The sequence below is a fragment of the Strix uralensis genome, chromosome 2 (assembly GCF_047716275.1).
Source record: "Strix uralensis isolate ZFMK-TIS-50842 chromosome 2, bStrUra1, whole genome shotgun sequence".
NCBI lineage: Eukaryota > Metazoa > Chordata > Aves > Strigiformes > Strigidae > Strix > Strix uralensis.
The window spans coordinates 79,811,030-79,833,701 of record NC_133973.1 but is presented as its reverse complement, the minus strand read 5'-3'; the positions used below and the strand labels follow the sequence as shown (position 1 = coordinate 79,833,701).

General features: G+C 34.4%; 1 protein-coding gene across 3 annotated transcripts in view; it reads right to left on the bottom strand.

Moving 5' to 3' along the window:
- The window catches only part of UGGT2 (UDP-glucose glycoprotein glucosyltransferase 2), a 92,336-nt gene that overhangs the window by 1,703 nt on the left and 67,961 nt on the right, over nt 1-22,672 (bottom strand). For 2 of the 3 annotated variants that reach the window (XM_074859407.1, XM_074859409.1), the window contains 12 exons: nt 22,449-22,638; nt 21,415-21,573; nt 20,159-20,244; nt 15,382-15,466; nt 13,607-13,692; nt 9,553-9,651; nt 8,193-8,277; nt 7,579-7,761; nt 6,235-6,395; nt 5,825-5,939; nt 2,071-2,187; nt 677-818 (listed from right to left, as the gene is read on the bottom strand). In XM_074859407.1, the coding sequence (XP_074715508.1) occupies nt 677-818; nt 2,071-2,187; nt 5,825-5,939; nt 6,235-6,395; nt 7,579-7,761; nt 8,193-8,277; nt 9,553-9,651; nt 13,607-13,692; nt 15,382-15,466; nt 20,159-20,244; nt 21,415-21,573; nt 22,449-22,638 (1,508 nt within the window). Of the gene's footprint in view, nt 1-676; nt 819-2,070; nt 2,188-5,824; nt 5,940-6,234; nt 6,396-7,578; nt 7,762-8,192; nt 8,294-9,552; nt 9,652-13,606; nt 13,693-15,381; nt 15,467-20,158; nt 20,245-21,414; nt 21,574-22,448; nt 22,639-22,672 lie in introns of those variants that run through there. The other variant, XR_012627602.1, reaches the window with a different exon arrangement.

Genomic DNA, 22,672 nt, shown 5'->3' with positions numbered 1-22,672 from the left:
TACTAAGGATTCTTTAAAACAAAAAGTGAATTTGTTGCCTGACTCGAGATTTATCTGCTAAGTTTTTTCTTCAACCTTGAGAACCGAGATCACCTTTCTTTTTTGTTTCACATTACTCTAAGAAGTCAAGTCTTATGGGAAGTCCTATAAGAATGTGGTTTTTTTTCTTGTGCTATTTAGCTAACTCAGTTTAAAACAATTTTAGCAAAAAACCAAACCAACACCTATTTGTAAACTAAACTGCCCTTTAGTCTGGTGCAAAAAGGCCCCATGTAGACAAGCCCAGAGTGAGATGCAGAGACAAGTTAACAGACACTCAAGTTACGTCCTGCTTAACAGACATTAGCTTTAGATTCTCTAAGTGAGGTTTAAGTTAATGTGCTTTATTTAATATTTGTGGCTCAAATGATGTGGAACAGTTGGTTGTGTTTGAGGTCCAAGAATAGGACAGTACTAAATTTCCTCTTAGATTCTGTCATGAAACAAAAGATTTTATCCTCTTAGCATAATATCTGTGTAAAGAAGAATCATGCAACTCTTAAAAGCCACACAATTTCTCTAAGAGCAGGGAAAATTGTACAAATACAGTATTTGTGCCTACTGATGCTGATCTTAATTTCAACTATATTAATATATATTTTTTAAAAGCTAGCAGATGAATATGCATGTAAATTACCTTTTTGAAAGAACGTTAGATTTTTCTTCTCTTTTTCAATTTGCTGTATTAACTTTCGTACCTCAGAGTCATAGTCAACCCATTCAGGAACTATCCGGGCAGCAGCCTTTAATTTTGGTTCTTTGGTTTGGGGATTGTTGCACTGAAAGTTTAAAACATACTAGATTGAAACAAAGCAAAGGTGAAAATACCACCTTTTCAAGGAGCTTGCCTAAAATAATTTTGCCAGCATTTACTATTTAATTGGAAGGACAGCATGCAAGGTCAGTTACCTTGATATTAATCAAAAAAAAAAAAAATAAAATCACACAAACCAAATTGTAGATAAACCCTGTTTAAATAACTCAAAAGATTTTATTGTAAATACTTTTATTTTTCCATGAGCTCCTGACTATATGGATAGCAGACACACGGCTAGCATAAGGCTATTAAGATTTAAGTTACATGGGGAGATACAAGATATATGTTAGCATATTGAAATTGAATCTGATAGGTTTTTTATTAAGTTTGTGATGCTTCCTCTAGTGTTATCTAGAAAATTTATTGAGTACTTCCATAAAATAACATAAATGAAAATTGTAAAAAAAAGTGATACATGATAAAGGGGGATTGAAAGAAGGTCTAGTAACTTAATTTCAATCTTTCTTGAATAGAGAACACCCATCTTTAGTGCACAAAAAAGCTTATTTTAACAACTGTAAAGACACAAAACTATTTACATACTGAATATTCGCACCAGATTCCAACTGTCTGTTTTCCTTCAGAATTATATCTCTGAAGTATCACAGTGTGTGGGTTGTCAAAAAAATGAGAATGGGGGAAAAAAATGGGATGGGGGTAATAATGACAGAGAAGAACATTTTCTCTCTGCTTTAATTCCCAGACAGACACTTTCTTCTTTCTAAATGCAGATAGTCTCCTCAGCATTATAATTTTTAAGCTCTGCTTTACCTCCCATTTACAGTGGTGAAACGGACAGAGAAAACCATGATAATGTTAATTTCTAACAGGGGTTTCTGAGGAACCTGCTTTGCAGTGAGTGCAATAGCAGCACACAATACCCAGACTGTTAACTGTACTTACCTGACTGAATATGGAAAAAAGAAAAATATATGTACAGGTGTGAAAAACCCTGATCCTATCCAGTTACAGATAGCAACATTTAATTTTCAGGTACAGTTTTCAGCTTCAACATAAGCAAGTTTGGTACAGAGCAAGTGGGAGAGGTCTCAGAGGAAAGGAGAAAAGTTGCTGTGTTTTAGGGAAAGGGAAGTAGTGTTCCAGTGCTTTCCAGCAAGACTGCATCCATGACATCACATATGTGTCTCAAAAGCCACAGAAATTATAGCAAAGTTTTTAATCTGTAAAACTAATCTAACTCAAAACCAACTCACCAAGTCTATTGTTTTAGCCTTTTTCTTGGATTCATCATCACACCAGGTTTCACACCAAAGCCATTCCTGAGGGAGAGACTTAATAGCTACTTGATGAATCATATTATTGGGAAGATCCTGTACAAATTTTGTAAAATCATACATTAGCATTGCATTTCATGTAACTGGTTATCAGACCACTACTTAAAAGTAGAGTATCTTAGCCTATTACCATTTCTGCAAATTGTTCTTATGTTTCCTTCTAAGTGCTCACCTAGTTCTTTTTCAAGTAGATTCAAAACTTAGTCATGCTCATTTTGATGGCCAGTTCCACCTCTCATTTCTCAAGTAATTTTTTTCTTGTACTTGGGTATTTTCTTCCATAGCTTCAGATCAGCAATACCGTCTGATACTTACGGTTCAGATACTGGATGTCATACTATAAATACTACTGAGCAGAATTAGACTGTGTGAAATTATTAAAGCATAACTTAACCATCTTTCCATTCCTCAAATTTGAAATAAAAAAGCTCAAAAGCATATAATCCGGGATTATGCCACTACTCTAAATTTAGTCTTCTTTTAGGAAAATGGATTCCAGAAACATGAGCATGAAAAGAAAAAGCTATTAAACTGCTATTCTGGCTATCTTCCATACTTCACTTAAAACGTCTTTTTTTTTTTTTTTTTTTAACCTTTATTATACAGTCAAGTACTCTCATCATGAAAACTCTGACCCAGTATCTTGCTGAATGTAGGGAACAGTATTTACAAATGAGAAAAACTTCAGGTGGTCATATACTGCATGTGCTTTGGCCATAGTTAAAAACAACAGGTGTAATTGGTAGATCCATCCATAAGCACCTTCACATGTACAACCCCTACATTATATTTAAAAAGTAAATGTCAGTACTCAGGTAAGTACTAGTCACATCTTCTTTTGCCAATTCATGTTGCTAAATGTGACAGAATAAAATAGCACATATACCTGCATTATAAAAGGCATATAATTTAATTCAAATGTAGACATTACTACAGGAAAATTACATCAAATATAAGTATACTGAGAGTCAAGATACTTATTTAAATGTTTTCTTTTTTGAAAAAATTCAATTCCATGAATTTTAGGAAGATAAAATAAATGGTTTATCACTATCTCAATTTCAAGAGAAAAGAGATTTTTCTGTCGTGCCTCTCTGACCTTCTAAATTAAATCACAATTCATGAGTTACTACAGTAACTCTCAAAGTTGTGAACTTACAAATTGTTATATGGAGTAGAAAGTAGAAAGACAGATGCTAGTTCCAGGATTTAAAGTAAATAGCAGTTAAAATAAAATTCTGAACAAAAAGTTGCTTATCCTTTCAGAAGTGATTTATCCTCAAAAATACTAAAATACATCTAGAAGATCATAGAGAAAATATTCATGAGTCAGAAAAATAAAAGAACAAGGGTAAGACCAGATTGTTTTTACTGCCAGTGCCAGAATTCTTGTTCATCCAAAATATGTAAACTGCTGAAATGAAAGCCTTCTAGACTTTCACACACAACATTTAAAATTTGTTCTTTGATTTGATTTACAATATGAGTGTTTTCACATTTAGTCAGATAACCTACATAACTTTAAAGGGGGACTCCTCTACAGCATCATCTTTATTAGAAAATAAAACCTAAATTTAAAAATAGAAAACCATTTCCTTTAATAAAAGATTCTACTCATATATTCTTTTCCACTGATTCTTATTCTTTAAGTAAAGAACAAGATGGTTGATTATCTATTTTTTAATGAATTGCTATTAGTATAAATACTTGTCAAGTATTTGTTTTGTCATCTTTATATAGACATTTCCATGCTTCTCTAAAAAGAACAATTAAATATGCTGTACTGGAAGTCTAGTTTTTACCATGTGTAATTTTTCTCCCTAGGAGTTCTTTACTTACTATCCTTGGCATTTAAAAGTACCTTTTTTTCCCACTCTACTATTTTGTGTTTTGTTTTAGTGTAACCTTAAGTACCACCCATGAAGGCAGCAGTGCTGGCAGATTAGCAAAGAGCTGAGATTGCTGCTTCTTTGAGAAGGGCAGTGAGCACTCCAGTCAGGTATTTAAATAAAAAGAAATAAATTTACTTTATAATGCATCCCTATCAGTAGATAAAAGCTCTCCAAGGCTCTTGTAAAATATGTTGCACTGTGGTTTGTATTTCTAGGAATAATGCTGTGTTTGGTGTAAGTAGCAGCAATGAAGACAGAAAGTGATTCCTATCAATACAGTCAGAAAGCAGATTACTGTGAAAATATTACACTGAAGTATTTCCCTTTCCAAAGTAATTCCAATTCCATTCTGCCAAGATTTAGCTAACTTAGCATCTGCTCTCAGCCCTGATGTGCTGAGGGAAGGGTAGCAGACACTGGAGTGACTTTTGATTTGATCCAACAGACTTACAAGAGTTATATGCTATCATGTATTAATGCTGTAATTAAAATGGAAAGATATACATTATTAATGTTTTGAGAACTATTGCTGAAAAGCAGCATTATGGTGGAAGCCCTGTAACCAGCTTCTGAATCTTAAAGGTCTTTCTGAAAGACATAATGTACATATGGGTAAGTCTGTGTTTGAAAAACATACAGCTAATCACATCAGGACTCTTAAGTGTGTGATACGGGGCCAATAATTCATTCTATTGTCCAGGACAGAGAGGTAAAATCTGACTCGCTGTTACATCAGTCTTTTGCTCTTAACAGTTACAGCTTAAGGCTGCTCCAACTCCCTGTGTCTAGTATAGTTCAAGTTTGTAGTGTAGCTGTATTTTCACTTTTCTTTGTCCAATATTGTAAGAACTGCTATTTTCAATTTTTAATTTTATTTCTGGAAAAAAAATGCAATGGCAATAATATACTTATGTAAGAGAGAGAGAGAAACTCACTTGCAGAGTAAGGGGGTGGAATGCAGGCACTGAGAGATGTGGGCTTTGCTACTGTGGGATCCCTTTACTGCTATAGGCAGGTAAAAACCTTTTGTGCTTTAGTAATTCCACAAGGAAAATTACAAAAGCAGGGACAATCTCACTGATGAAGCCTTCTGATGTTCACAATGTGAACTATGTCTCAAGAGAGACGTAAATAAAAAGTATTATTTATTCAGGCAGAAATTGGATGAGCTGTATTATCAATCTTAGTAGAGTTAAAGAACCCCTACTACAGAAGAAAATAATAAATTTAAGTATGTTTTGTACATCTGAGATCTACTTACATGCTTGTGACTTGCACCTTGACTTACCTCACCTAGCTTTAAAATTCGGTGGAGTTATATAAACGAAGACTACAGTCACCCCAGGGTCACCATGTACAGCAACCACTAGAGTGCATTAGCAGTTAGCTTGCAAAAATTAAATTTGCATTAATGGAAAAAAAAGAAGAAAGAGGAAAAAGCTCTTGTTAAATAATAGTATAATTACCATTATCAGAATATAGGATTATCATTATAAAAACACAAATGCACATAGAACAACTACAAATAAATGACAGCAGTCCTCTATGCTGTTTTTTCCTCACTTTTTTCATGTTAAACCATTATTTAAAGTAATCATCATTTAGTGTTCAGTTTTCTGAACTGTGCTCATTCATATGCACACCTGAAAATGTGCTAAAACAGCAGTAAAGGACAAATAGTTTCAGAATTATATTACACATACATTGAAATACAAAATAATTCCATGCATATTGAGAAAAATAAAGAAAATAAACCCCAAATTGCTTAAACTCATATATACCTGGTCTAGATTTGACAGACTGTTTGGATCTTGACTGAGAGCCTGGTACTGGCCCCGAAGCCTATCTCCAGCTGCAATCTTTCTGAATTTCTTAAGATCCACAACATATAAAGCACTACAAAGATAAAAAAAAAAAAAAGATTTGTGCAGTTTCACCTTCTTTTTGGTAACATTAATGAAAATAACAAGAAACCAAAAACTGTTCCCATCCTAAAGGAGTAATTTTTTAAAGTAGCTGAAGCTACAATAAAAAAGCAAAATCAATATTTCATCAGAATTCACGTCTTATTCATGTCTTGTTGAGAATGACTATAGGGCAATTGCTTTTGAATGCCTCATTGATCAATACCAAGAACCGGATTTTAGTCAAATTCACAAACCACACAAAAATATGTAAGGAGTTATCCTACCTAATATGGTATTTCCTTTTCCCAAGATGTGATGCCCAGTATCCCGATTTCCAGAAACGGTATCCATCCATTTCTTTACGGCTGTCACAGAAAGGTGTGTATCCATAGGGAGCTCCATTTAGATCTAGATCTCTGAGTTCTTTTAGGTCACTTCTCACAATCTAAATAAAAATATATTTATAATTTAATACTATTTTTAAGGTGTGCGTATGAGGGTAGTTATTGCAGCAACCTTCCCAAAGTTTAATTTTATTAAAAAAAAAAAGCCAGAGACTCTACAACAATGGAATATAGCTAAAGCATTCTACTGGAATGACATCTACCAAACTACTATTCAAGGAAAAAAACATATGTTTATTCTGTGGCCATCTACAGAATGCATTTAATAAGTAAATTAAACAAAGCAAGCAAAGTATTTTTAATTTATAGACCAGTGGCTTTGGCTGCCCAATATTAAATTCCTTCATGCAGGAGTGTAACTTTAAAAATCTACTGAGCGTCTGCCTTCTAAAAAATCCTTCCTATTTGTTACATTAACTTAGGCATCCAAAATTAATGCATCATTTGAAAATCTTTGTATCTAGTAGTAATGTACTTTTAAAAATAGGTTATAAGGACATTTTACAAATATCCTTTATTTACTAATCAATCATTCTTCCATCAAACCCCACTGTGGTAAAAAAGTTTTAGCGTTTTCAGAGTACAGAGAAATTCTTAGAGTAGTTAGGACAGACAACCAGTACTACTGCTGTATCCAGATGAAATTGCATGAAGTTGCAGTTTGCATTGCTACATCTAAATTTAATTTATTCTCAAGTTTCAAAAGAGGACCAAAATATGTAATATTTGTTCTGAGGTTTTTAATAACCATGTGATCGACTCTTCAATGTCTCATCTATTTGAGACAGCATGTTACCTTTCAGTATATTATATAATATTAATTTCTGAGTGAAAGACTGCATACAAATTTAAGAACAAAAGCGGCAGGATTCATCTTCCTCATCACCTCAGAGCCCTTCCATAGTCCTCTCACAATCAGCCGAGACAATCATTCGAATATGCCTTAGGTGAAATGCACCTTCAGATCCCACATACTTCTCCAGGTGCCTTTCTCTCTCAATGGGCACTAGAGGCAATTTAGGGCATCTCAGTGTGATGAGATTCTTAATTTCTACATGATTAAGACAAGTGAAATTATTTCATTTCACGTTCTGCAATGCTACGGGTTCTGCTTGTACAACTGCTATAGTCTTACAAGATCAAAATGGCCACGGGGAATGAAATTGGATCAATTTAAGCTCAAATGATTGCCTCATAGGTTTATACAATACTATTTTTTCTTACCTGGTCAGCATCAACAAATATTATTTTATCCACAGCCAAAGGGAAAAGAACATCCAAAAAAAGAATTTTGTAGCCCCAGATAATTCTTTGTTTTTCTGTCTGTTGATAAAGCCAGCGGGGCCACTTATACTGTACTAACTCATACTTGAAACCATACTTTTTAGCCATGTGAGGAATAACATCCTAGAAGAGGAATCAAAAAACTGTTAGTTGTACATGTATGTGACACACAAGGTCTCAGAAGGAAAAAGAGGGAATGTTGAAACATGGTTGCAGCTGTGTTGGCCTTACTGACCACATAAATTATTATTTTAAAATGTTTCTTTAGTTCTAGCAGTATCCTCAGCTACATAAATATAAAAAGCATTTCTTTCAAGCTCATAGAGACTATCAGAAGAGAATAAATTATTGTAATATATAACTGGGCTTTGGGTTCCAGAAAAGAAGAACCTTACACATGAGACTTTTAAAACTACTGGTATTTAATGCATTCAGAGATATTTTCCAACTGTGAAAATTTAATTTGAATTATATAATTACTCAATTGTAACTTTTTTAAAAAAATACTTAAGATATTTAAGAAAAAAATACTAAAAGTGATACATTTCTCCTACCTTAAATGTTGGTGAAAGATAGTTTTTCAGAAACCAAAATTTAACTGGTGTTTTAGTATGACGTAGGACAGAAAGCATCATAATTCTGTGGAAATATAAGTCTATAATAAACAAACGAATACACACAGGTCATTAAATTTCAACTGCACCTAAAAGGTGCTAAAACTTTCTAAGAATAATTTTCTTTAACCCTGTTTAAGCAGAAATTTCTATTTCTAATTAAAAGCTTTAAAGAGCATGTGTTCAAGACCACTTTGAGATGGATTTATTCCAATCCAGATTGGCTAAGCAATATTGGAACAATTTCAAAAGTGAATCTGTTAACAAGCTTTATTCTAATAGAGGTGCCTGACAAAATTAGATCAACAATTAATACCTTTTATTAACTTGGCTACTGATATAACTGATTTTAGAAATATATTGGTTGAGTTTCAGAGGTTGCTGAAATGAAAAACAGTGGAAAAGAGGAAGTGTAGTTCAAAGTTAAGATCCTCTTCAGCAAACCCTTGATAACTGTAAAAATCACTATTTTGGGTTTGGTTTTTTTTCACTGTTGTGGCATATGTTTGGTGTAACCAGACAGATAAGCAATGCCTTACAACCTTACAAGAGGTCAAGTCTGCCTTAAAAATCAGGAAATAATAAACTTTACAATAAGGTAAAGAAGCATGTAGAATGTTTTAAAAAATTGTTTCTCCTTTAAAATGAAGAAGTATTTCCCTTTATGAAGGTTGTTGTAGGTTGAAGGAAAGAAATGCAGATGTTTAAACTGCATCAGACTACTAAGAAATAAAAATCAACACATACAAAATACTACTTTCCAAATAAATACGCATGAAAGAATTGTGAAATTCCATTTTAGGACAGGAAAATCACTAAATCTGATGCCTGTAGACAAGTACTCAAATCAGAAAAGTAACAGAGATGGTTGTGAACAGATGAGGCAATACTGTAAAAATTCCTTCAAAGCAATCATTGCTTGTTGAATGAACACTGAGGTGAGTAAGGCTGTATGTGCATATGGTAGTATCCATAGTCTGGGCTAAACATAAACAGATGAGAACTCTAATGAAGCCACTGCTCTTATGTCTTTATGAAGAGAGGCTGAACTTCATCCTTTATGTTCACACTTTGCACATGCACTCATGAAAGACATGGAGAACATTCTTCTTTCTTCAAAGAATAATGTTATTTTTAAAGATCTATATGTTTGGTCCTCACTGCATACAACTTTTCTATGTTTTGACAATGTATTCTTTACACCTTGTTAAAAAAGTCAGTTTCTTTAAGCTGCTTAATTTTAGCATGAATGTTTATAGTATCCCTATGAAATTCTCATTTCCCTTTTACCTTTCCTTACCTTAAAAAACGTTCATATAAATGGCCTGAAGCAACTGAAAAAATGTTAAGAATATCACTTTTCTTTTCCTTCTCTTCTATTGGAATTTCTTCTGAAAATCTAAAAAAAAAAAAACCCTAAAAATTATTATATAAAGTACACATTCATCAGAAAGAAAATAATACTACATTACCATTAAGCTTGTAGAGAATCAAAAGTAAGAAAATACATTACAGAAATACTCATCCTACAGTAACTGAGTACACTTCTATTCTACTCCCACTGCACATGCCTCTGATGCCAAAATCTTTTGGGACCAACACCTCATACCCTGTCATTCATGACAAACAATGGCACAACTGCAGTCTCCAATATTTTCAATCAAACAATCCAAATTTGGCAAGAACTCCACGTTTTATCAAAGCAAAAATCAGAAATACAGCCAAAATATCTTGAGAATTGGTTATTTTTAAAATGAGCAACAGTTATTTTTCAAGTTTCATCCACGTGTATTCTACATCACAAGAACCAATGCATATTCTCAAGGTGAGGGATGTCTGCATAGCCCCATAGGTGGTTGAGCTGAATATATACTCTAAAATACAGCCTGAACGTAACAGAGATGGCCACACTGGGCCAGACCACATATTTAGCCCAGTATCTTGTCATCAGCAGTGACCAACAGCAAATGACAAGGCCAAGGAGTAGTAGCTACCCTAGATCTTTGAGGTACGTTGTCTAGAGGTTTTCTGTTTCTGCTGCAGAGAATTCTTTGCTTGCTTTGAATACCAACATCTACCAGGATTGGTTTTTTAATCATGTATGCCTTACAGCACACACAGCTAAGGGGATGGTGGCTGCAGTCACCCTCAGAGCACTGTTTTACAGATCTCTGAACTGCAAGGTTGCTTTTGCCAAATTGGTTACAGTATGGTTTGATATTGTTGGAGATGCACCTCAACAGTCTTTTGAGGTGAGTCATTCCTCACACACTTAGATTGTGTGAGTCACTCCTATTAATTTTTCTTCTGGTTGGATCCCTTTTAAAAGTATACTTTAAAAAGTATAAAAATAAGTATCCCTCATAATCTTTAAGAACAAATGAGACAAGTCTCAGATCTCCAACATATTTAAAAGAATTCACATCACTCCACTAATACAAAGCTGAAATCCCAGAAGGCTGCACTGTAAGTGGTGTGAATAATCTGCTGAGAAACCCACATTCTTTTCACTCAGCAATGGTAAGAGGAGAGAGCACAGCCATACCTGATCAGGATTATAGCAAACGCAGACGAAAGGGACACCAGTGGAGTGGCACTGACTGCATGGTGTGACATCTCTGAAGGAGACAACCCCTCAACTAGCACTGAGTTCTCACAGGCTAAACAGATGGCAGTTCACAGTCCCAAGAAGTTAATCTTCAGTCTTTCTGACTTTTTGTCCCATTTCCTATACTTGGTAATAGGAGGACTGAAAGAATGTCCAGCTCTTCATAATGTAGCCAACTGATGTGCAGCTAATGTGACTACAAAGACAGATGTGAAAACCAGTTTTTGATCTTGAAAATATTGATTATGCAAAGCTTTACAGAAAGCAGAGATCTTCCGAATGGAACAAGCTGCTCTGAAGATGGCTGGGTTAACCTGTAAGGTCACGTGGGAAAAGCAGTCAACTGGAGAAGGCCAGTTCAGTTCTGAAAGGACTTGTGCGATGGTATGCACGTGTCCCATGTCAGAGCACCCAATGATTCCTATAAGGAACAGTGTGCTGGCAGGATATAATTTTCATTCTGGGATATCAAAGAGGAAGATTATTTGACAAGTTCCTAGGAAGAAGCTGACAGACAAATGGCAGGCTTCAAATCACGCCCCTGAGCCACAACCTTGAATCAATGGGAAGACCAAATAAACTTTATTGGATGAGAGGCCTCAGACAGCCCAGACAAACTCTGTGCCTTGATGCACATTGATGAACCAACCTACTGTGATAAAAGACTAAACCTAGAAGATCATAAGATCTCTGGCCTTGTAACTTTCTTAGAGGGAACTATGATTTTGACCACTGTACATACATCCTTTCATGTGGCTAACTGGAAGTGGGAAGCTTGAAGATGATGTAAAATTCCTTCAACTAATGTCACTTCCCTGACCAAATTTTTGAGAGTTGCAGTAAAGCAGTCTGGAAGGCTTTCTGAATCTAGTCAATATTGTAACAGTAAAATCATCTGTGGGTAAATGGTGATGAATATAAAATCAGCAACAGAGACTCAAAATGTCCAGGTACTTGAGATACAAGAGGCCTTGTCAGGATAGATGATAAAATTGAAACAGAAGCCAGTCCTGGATCTACCAAGAAATGTGTGTGCTGAGCATTAATTGGGGTCATCTGTTTACTAGATAAAGTATAACTGCTGTGCCTTTTCTTTATTTTCTTTAACAGACTTTGTGACTGACAACCATTGTCAAGGCTACTGAAAATGGAAGAAAACCTTTTTTTGAGTCTCACAGCAGTCATTTGGGGCCCGAAAGTCTTTAGGGTACAGAGAAAATAGTGATGAAAAAGCCATTCTCCTTAAATCCCTCATACCAACATTATCCCTTTCTTACTAGCTGAACTATAGTCCAAAGATGTTCTTCTGAACAATGGAGGAATCAGACTTTACCTCAATAGTAAATCTTGAATGCTTAAAGGTACTTATGGACAAAGCTACTGCAATTTCTTTTTTTCTTTCAGGGCAAAGAGATCTATGATTACTTGAATTAAGCTGTTTACACAATCAAGTCATTAGCTCTGAACTGGTTATTTCAGAGGGCATTACCTTCAGTTCTTTGCAATTATACAGCCATGACAGCTTAGCACTTGGTAGCATACTGCAGAAATAAACTGTGCTGGAAATCAGACTTTCTGAGAGCAAACATGAGTGTTTCCCACAAAGTGGATGGAGTCCAGTACGGAAACAATGTATTGCAAATTAAGTTCCCCCCAACAGCCTTGAAGGTCCAGAAGAGGAATTATCATCACCTTGGAAGAGTGGATGAATTTATTGTGTTACTAGCATTCCAGATTAAAGACCCAAACTCATTCTTCTCTGATATTAAGAAATATTGAGAACAAATAACTCATCAAATCATTGGGAATTCAGTAAATACTTTTGCCAGCACCCCAATTTTCACACTTGAGAACATTATCTTTTTGAAATGTTTCTTGTGAAAGAGGTCTCTGAAGTGTTACAAGGAAAGAATGCTCAGAGAGCATCTGGACCACTGTTTCTAAAATACGCTGGTCAAAGGTCATCTGATTGAAATGCTCTTGAAAGGACAATTAACATGTCCTGGAAAATGATACAACACTCCCCATTCTGATCCACAGCACTATTAAAAAAACCCCTAAAATTATTTTTCTAAGCAAAGATTGAACATCTTTTTTGCCCTTCTCTCATTCCTAAAAATGATACAACAATTCCATTGGAATTTGTATCTTATTAATAAAAACTAAATTAAAATTTAAAAAAAAAAAGCCTGAACCACACATCATCCACAGACAACATAACTATGAGCAACTGAAAACAAAATTTTACAATGGTATACCCTAAATTAGAAATACTACAATGTTATTACCGTCAAATATAAAGCTTGAGACATTTATTACAATTATTTATAGAACTCAAACTTTAAAGTAAAAGGTATTTTACTGACAAATACGAAATCACTTCTTGAGTTTTCATAAATTATGTCTAGCAACAGACAAGCAGCATCATAGCCTGCTTTTCTGATGTTCAGTTTGATGCATCTGAGTACCACATCACTGGATGAGATTTTCATATTTAGATTGATTCCCTGACATAAAAAAATAAAAATAATGCCAATGGAGAAAATAAACAGGAACTAGAAATGGAAAGGAGGGATTAAAAAGGAAATAAATAATGAGATGTACAAGACATTATAGCTTGTCCTTTCCCCTAAAAAGGGGAGCCTTTTTACATATTTGTATCACTACCAACTAAGAAACACTTAACACTATAAGTAATAATAAACATGTCCTGGCATGGTTAAAGTATAAGCAAATTATGCATTACCTTGTAACTGATTCCTGATTTCCTCTTTTTCCTGTTGTTCCATCAGTAAGGAGATCTTCATTCATTTTATCAGGCTTTTTCTGTACCTAGTCATTAAAATAAATGTATTTGTGTAATTTGGAAAGTTAGTTGATAGTAATTACCACTCCAATTGTGATATCTAACTATGGTGTACTTACTGGTTAGAGCTGGGCCAACATCCTACCAATTTCTATTTCAGTAAACTACTTACTGAACTGAACAGCAAAAATGTCACTTCATACTTTTAAACTATGTACAGAACTTACTGTAATAAGAAGTAATTGATTGTGAAAAATTAAATGGTGATTAACAAATCAAAGAGCATGTTCAAACCCTCTGTACTTCTTTATGCAAACAGTAACTAGAAGCGTGGGGAATTGTATGTCATTTTCCTCCCTCATGAGTTTGTGATCCAGCCATTAGCTGGCAGAAGAAGGGTAGCAGGGTGTTGTGCCATGCATGGAACTTACCTGAAGAGAAACTGATTCTCATAAGCCCTTCACAAGGAGAAAGCAACAAATCTGTTGCTGAAACATAAGATCTCCCATTCAAATGAAAGAATTTCTGCTGTCTTACCCACATGCTTAATAAAGGCTCCAAATTAATTTTGTTTGCTGACCTTAATTTCCTTGATTAAAAGAAACCCAATTGTTTTTGAAACACAAATAGTTTCTAAAGCACTCAGTGTTTGAACATATTCAGTAATAACCATATTAGTTTCACACGTTTATACTGCCAAGCTAACACTTGCAGATTTCTGTTCCCACTAAATCATATGCTTTTTTAGCTAATGCTTCTGAAGCCACATCCTAGGTATTGCTGAAGTGATTCTACAGTTCAGCTGAATGATAGAGCTTACATATTCTAGTTATAAGTTTAATATGTACCACCTTTCACATAAAATCATTTTCCTATTTTGATCCAAAGGGAGTGGTTTAAAGGCAAGCTCATCATGCTCCACAGAGTTACAAATTTTCTCCAGGTTCTGGAAACTTTCAGCTACAGACTGGGGAAAAGACTCATATATGTGGTTTAAAAAATTCGTTCTGTACTTATGTTTATATTGTTTTCTCTCCTTCTTAATGTTTAAAATTAGGATACAAGGTACCAAAGATACCTACACAAAATGTTATTTACAAAACAGTGCAAAACATATAATACTATGAGGTTCCTTCTCCTTAATATAACTCGTGTTTTGTTATCTCTTTTTTATGGATCTTTAAGAATGAAAGTAATGTAATTTCATTTACACAAAGTTGATAGTTTAGGGTAGAATTCAACATACCTAATTTTAACTTCCACCCTGGTATCTGGACTTCATGTAAAATCCCTCTCCAATCACAGGAGAGAACTGAATGTCTCAAGAGGTGGTCATCCCCTTGGTTTAAATACATACATGAGATGGGATGAGCAGTCCTTTGGACTGTCTTTCTCATTCTACTAAGCAGAGAGGGAGTTTAAAGCACCTAGACTACACTCTTAGACATCTTAAGCTAGATGAGATAAATCCTATCTATGTTACACACACGGATGTATTATTTTAACAGCTATTTAACAATCTCCCATGCAATTAGTATAACCTGATTGGATCAAATTAACTACATTAATTTGCACACTCTTCTCTAATTATACAAAATCTAAATTATATATTTCAATATACATGTTCCAAATAAATATAGCCTAAGACATGTAAGCATTAGTCATATTTCATATAAGGAAATATTGCATACAAAAAAAGATATCTCTTTACATACTTGGACTTTGATAATTTTGCTTCTGAAGTTGTTTAATACCACGGTAACATCTGTCAGGTCAGCTACAGAATCTGTTCCTTCATGGCTGTAAGGAGAAAAAAACCTCAGGCAGATGTACTGACTCATTAAAACATGCATTATTACTTCTGTTTAATTAGAGTATAAGTTTTAGAATTGCTGATATTTATAGAAACAAAATTTCTTCACTTGTACCTAATTATATCTTAACTTCAGAAACTTTGACTTTTATTCATCACTTGACATTGCCCACAGTGGTAGACCTCACTTTCTAATTTGGATTTTCACAGGAAATTTTATCAACCAATGAAAAAATGCAGCAACCTAGAGCTGAATACATTATCATGTATTATACAGACATACATTACATTCAAATATTAAACTACATTTTATTTTTCAAATACGGAAAACATCTTAGAAATTGCATTAAATATACTTCTAAAATAAATCTGATTTAAAAAGTCTAAGGAGAGCTTCATCACAGTGCTGAGATAGTAAAGACTGACTTTCAGCTAGTTGGCTTTGGTAACTGTACCCCTAAAGATATGGCTGTGCAAGGCACCACATGAACATTTGCCCTACTGAACATCAGTTTAAAGCCATTCAGGCATCTCAAAACTGTACTGCAGTCCACTGAGTAACAAGTATGAAAAATGTTGCTGTCACTCTGTGATACAGTGTAATAACATAATTCTCAAATTTTATAGCTTTTATACCTCAACAGCCCATATATTTTTCCTTCAATCCTTTCTGTCTTTTAACAACATTATGTTGTTTCCTCTTGCTAAGACTATGCATACAAAAAAATTGGTTTAAGAAAGTAATCTGCTATGCCTTAGGCTTGATTTTTTTTCCCTAGAAAACAGAAATATTTAAATCTTGTTTCAATCTTTTTCATACTACTTATCTAAAAATTACAGCATTTTATATAGTCAACTGAATTTCTATTATTTAATACATTTCTGTAAAAAGTGCCTATAATTATTAAGTTTCATAGAGATGGCCAATTCTTGCACAAAACGATGTTCAGAATTATCTTGACTTTTCTACTCTGATTTAGTTTCATTTTCACACTTTTAAAATATTGCATATATGAACACTCGGCCAAGAACTGTCTTTTTATCACAGGGATGTACAGTACTCAACGTAAAAGGGCACAGATCTCCACTTTATAAATAAAGTGTGCCATTACAAAGGTCTAAAATAGGAAAACTAGAGCCAAACACAAACTGCTGATAGCAGAAATGGCAGCAGTTGGCACAGCGTTCCCATTTTTGCCCTCAGTTTTTCCACAATCAACTGTTAATCAGTTACCTCAAAATCTCTATGCTATGAATTCTGTACCTAGCTCTGCAGCTCTGTGGATGAAAATAATTTTCCAAAGTCTTTACAAAGTGTTTCATTTGGCTGTAAATTTAATAATATCACTTTTGTCTCCCTAAGTCTCTTCTGTGGATCCCTCGCTGTCGGCTCCATCTTTACCAAGTGTCAATTGTTATACTCTGCACAGCACTCAGTGTGATGAATTTCTATCCCAGTATGAACAATGTACTGAAAATAGTGATAGTCACCATTAGTGACTTGGAGACTTAACATTGGTCTCAAGGTCCAATTTATCTGTTTTTCCAGTCACATCTTTGTATACTTCCTACTATTACACTACGGTAACTTCTTTTCCTGACAGAGTACTTCCTTTCAATTCCTAGTCACTCAACTACGTGCTCAATGGCTACTTACAGACTAGGATATTCACTTGTTTTTAGGTAGGTATCTCTCTGAAAGAAAACTGAGTCAATCATACTGTTCTTTAATTCTAAATCAGTGTGCTGAATCTTATACAGGACCTCTTTTCCCTTCTCTCTCTCTGTGCGTATGATACTCAGCATGTTGTAATTTTATTCATGTAACAGATGCACATTACAAATGAGTGATCATGTCAGTAACGTTCTGAATGTGACCTGGGGTTTGGAAGAACTGGGATCATGATTTAGAAACTCCCTTAACAAAACCAATAAGGATTTTGTGTTTTGTCCAAAAGGTACTGAACACTGGTAGTGTAACTTAGTTTGTAAACGCACTGAAAGTAGGCACAACTTCCTTTTCAAATCCTGCAAAATGTCTTGCATACTGACTGCACTATTAAATAGTTAACAATAATGACTTTATTGTTATATAACTGTTGTACAAAACTAAACATGTCCAGCAGACTATTTATGGCACAGCTTTAAAATGTCTCAACACACCTACATATAAATACAAATAAATATCAATATAATATAAATTACAATTTTCCATATGGAGAACCAAAGGATTCAAGTTGAATAAATGGAGGCCCTTTAAAATCTCAAACCAAAGAAACAAACAAAGAACTCCTTGCCTGAATCATAAAAGATAGAACTTCCAGTTAAGCAGTCTGCATACCATCAAAATATAATAAATTATATCTACCAGCCTTTTTAAAAAATGAAATATTCAGCAGGAGCTTATATACATATATTTAGCTATAAACAATTTTCTACAGTCTTATCTTGCAATACCTGTTTTCCTACCAACATCACAGAATCCAAGTTCCAATAACAGGCAGTGCTCAGACTGTTGCTGACTATACTAATTTTCACCTTCCTAATATTCATTGTAATTTATTAATAACGAATCAATCTACAAGTGTGACTGCTTCAAAATAATAATCCTTGTTAGAAGCAGTGTTCAGGGAAAAAAAAAAAGAAGTTTATTTCAAAAGCTGTGTATTTACATAAAGCAAAACTAAATTTCTTGCATGTGTGTTAGATGCTACTATGAGAGAAGCAAATATGCATTGAGGTGTAGAACATGCTGTAACTTCAAAATCTTGTATTTCTTCTAAAACTCCTATCATAATGTATGGGTCTGTGCCTCAAAGAAAACAGGTCATCTCACAGTTCAACAGGAAAGGATATGACTATTATACAAGGATGGAGAATACACTGTAATACGTCTTGGCAAAATTCCATCCTGTCAAATAGTTGCTTGAATTCTGATAGCAATTCCATACTATTAATACTGATATCAGCAAAAGTAATAACAAAGATCCTGGTACGGCCTCCCAAACATACTTTAGCTGTGGTATTCTAAGCCTACTCCTTGTAATAATTAATTGAAATAAACACTATTGTTTAGATTCCTCATCAAGTATTAACTTTAGCTGAGCTCAATTAAGCTCATTACTTATAAGGGAAAATCAGGAAGCTTAAACAGCAGATGATTTAAGTTTCCTTTGATTCAGCCTAGAATGTTGAGTGGTTTTGTTTCATTTTGTTTCATTTTTTAATTCAACTACAGCTCGTTACATTATTTTTTTTAACCATGTTCTCTTTCATAAATCCCTTTATATATCTTAAGAATTGAGTGTTAAATTAGACAAATGATATAGCTACAGCTGGTGGAGATTAAGTGAACTTCTTAGGATACAGACTATGTTTTTCTGCTTTTTCAACAGATTGCGAGTAGTTTCTGGAAAAAAAAATTGAAAATTGCAAACAAATAGAATGAACCTAATATCCCATTAATTTCTTCCTGTAACACTGAAATTGATGCATTTTCTAAATATTCAAAACAGCAATGATGTTCATCAATTTTTTCATTTTTTTTAATAGTAGCTGATGACTAAATATCATATGGTACTATGTGTTCCTGAACTCCAAGTAATAATAAATATTTTATAAGAAATAGACCTGTTTCAGCCCACAGAATTACAGGGCTGGGGAAATAACTGAAGCTGAAATACAATAAAACAATACTGTTCCTCTAGAAGGGATTGGATCCAAAGCTTCAAGAGGAAGCCTTCATATGCTACAGATCTATGCTCTTACATAAAACATGAGAAAAAGATGATTCTTCCAAGGAGTAGTTGGAAAGATGGCTAGCATATGTTCCTCATATGAAAATCGACCATGAAAACTGCAGATCTATAAGCCATATAAGGTGGCAACTAAACGCCAGTTACTGGAGTACAACGTGACTTCTTCCCATGCAAAGGGTTCTCCCAAGAGAGGGAAATGTGGTGCAGTCAACATGCAGCCAGGGTGCAGCACTGAAAGGTGCTTCTGTATCCTAAGGTGAAGGTGTAACCACAGTGATTCTTAGATGACTATGGAACACTCAGAATTAACTGAAGAAAAAAGCCTAGAGCTGAAATAAATATCATGCTCCTGTTAAAAAAAGAGGTCACCCATCAAGAACACTGCATTTAGAGGCACCCTCAGGGCTGAAAAAAATTCTAAGGCATTTCCTCCAGCTGATCAAGATGCTGCTGGAGAGCTAGCAATGCTCCACCGGACATAATCTTGGAATTACATGTTAAGTATGTTGTGAATGCCAAAATATTAATCAACAAAATCATGAGTGACATTTCTACAGAATGTGGTTCAAGCAGTTGCATGATAATGGTAACCATGCTTGGAACTGACAGGGCAAGTGCCTGGTAGCTGTGTAGCTGTACAGTAAGAGATTTTGCTAGTATCAGGTCTACCTGAGCAGTTTGGGCTTATTATGCGTTAACGTATCCAAATGCCTTCAAGAATGCACAGAGCAGTCAAACAACAACTTACACTATCAGAAAATAAGATACTTTCATAAATTTTAAATCATCATTTGCTTCTTGTTCTATTTTTTTCATGTTATTTTTGCTGAATTTCCTTCAGTACTGTCAGAACTTTTCAAAATACGTTGCACTTTCAGATTCAGTTATAATTATGTTTCCAAAAGATGGATTAATACTCACGAAAAAACCTGATAGATCTCTTCAGACCTTCCTTTACGCAATCGCAGTGTCCAAGCGCCTGGATTTGCTTTCAGCTGAAAATAACCCTAAGAAAAATAGGAAAGGAAGTCACTTGTTCTATCAGCATTTCTGAATCAACCATGTACATATACAAACATCAATTATCCAACATTTGGTATTGCAGCCAAGGCTAGTAACCAATTACCTACTGTCAAACTAGCCCTGGAAGTAATATGGCAGTGATGCAACCAAGTATCACCTTTCCTGTGTATCCATATTAATGCCTTTCAGTGGTCCTTTTGTTTCTAGCTGAATTTGAGCTGTACACAAAATCTCTCACCTAGAACAGTGATCAGTAAAGAAATAAATTATTAAACTGAACCTAAACTGAACCTAAACTGAAAAGTTTCTTCTAAACTTGAAAGTTTTGTCTGGAACAACTTTCCAAGTCAGCACAGCTTCTTCCCAATTAAGGAACGTTGCATACAGCTATCATTATGTGAGAGCCAGATGAAGCAAGCTTTGGAACGTGAAGAATCATTAAAAGTTTCATCATGCTGATCATCTACTGTTGAGTAAAAGTCAAAGACTCAGTTTATTAAGCATTTTATTCCTCATGATATAATATTTACAGAGAACAGCAAATAGCAGATAGGTAACTGGTCTTATGCATCAAAAGTAATCTTTCCCTATCAAATTACCTTATCCAATAGAAAATAAACATTTTGCTTCACGAATCACAAGATCTTCTGCTCTACAGCCTGCTAAAACCAAATATAATTACTTTGGATGGCCAGAGGAATTCTCAGGTATGGATTTGTCCCACAGAGGCTTTAAGCACTTAATTGAAGCATCTAAACTAGGAACCTTCTTTTGCCTGGATCACTGTGCAACAAAAATGGTTATTTTAATCAGAATGTGATTCACACCTTAAGTCTGTTGGTGGAACCTCCATCTGAATATAACTACCTCCTACTATCCACTTTAGGAAATTAGACTCCCAGTTTAGGCACTTCAGATAAGGACCTAAAATTAGGCTATATCCAGACCTACATGGGATCAGAAGAGGAGTGGAGGAAAGCTCAGCAAATTAGAAATGCCCATCTTCTTTTGTAGATGGTCTCAATACCAGGATACTCCTGTTGCTTTTAGCGTTACTAAACTTGCAACCCAGAGAAATGGATTTAAAGAACAAGAAGCTTATAAAGAATTCTCATGGAGATATTGTAATGACTATTTCTGTGCTTAAAACTTACCAGATTGGCCATCACAATAGTATCAACCATGACAGGATTATTCTTTGTGCCCAGAGTGAACTGTAACCCTCGAGGAGGTTGTCCCATTGTCACATCAAAGCAATGTCCTTCAAGCAAGATATATTCTAGTTCGTATTCTGCTATAACTGTCCCTTTTATCTGTGGAAGGAACGTTTCGTCAATAAATTATGTCATTTAACTATGTGGGAAAAGCAACCTATTACAACAATAAACGTGTGGGATTTACCTCACCTAAATTCAGCTGTCAAAAAAAAGGAGAAAAGCACTTCCAGAAGGAAGTTAATTCAGTTTTAAAATAGGTACCCAAGGTAAAGAGGATGTATCACTTTCTGGAGGGACCTCCTCTCCACTGACTGTTGATGAAGCTGAGGCATCTCAGCTTTGGTAAGGTAAATCCCAGCCTTTATTTTCACAATATACCTTTCAAATATACAGCTTTAGTGGATCAAAGACCTTCAATATTTTGCATAGGTTTAGTGACTGAAACAAATCTAATGATTTTGGAGCTGAGGGATTAAAAATATAATTTAAAAAATTGTGAACTAAAAAATGGTCAAATATATTTTAATCCATAGTCATAAACAACAATATATTTAGGCTTATTTAAAGATTTACCAAGGTTAAACCTATTATTACAAAAAATATTTACAAAATAAAGAGAAATAGAAAGCTAATATACAGAATTCCTTAATTGCTTTATTTTTATCTGAAAAAAGATTATTTCCATGAACATTATAAAGCTCAACACAGCAGATAATTTGCTTTTACTTGTATTCTGCATTCTGATTTTTTTTCTGTTTCATTGCTTTCCTTTAAGACTTGGGGTTTTTAAATAAGAGAGAATGAGAAAAAAAGGTAATGAAAATAAAAATGGTAAAATACTGACCAAATAATCAATTACCACAGAAAGCATTTCTGAAAAACAAGAGACAAAAATCCCACAAGATTTCTACTTCCCTCTTGAGGTAGAAGGTCCAAGGCAAGTTTTATAATGTTTACAAACTAGTACTTACATCCTGTAAATGAATGTTATCGAGATCACAGGAACTGTTTACTGCTTCAACCAACCAGCTCTCAGGAGTGATCATGTTTAGAGTCAAAAGGGGTGATTCTGGCAATTCTAGGAATTTTGCCACAGGTTCAGAAGGAAGGTGCTTGTTGATCCCATAAGTTAATTCTGGTTCCAGAACAAAACGATAGAAGCTGTTGAAAAAGAAGTGTTAAAAAAAAATACATT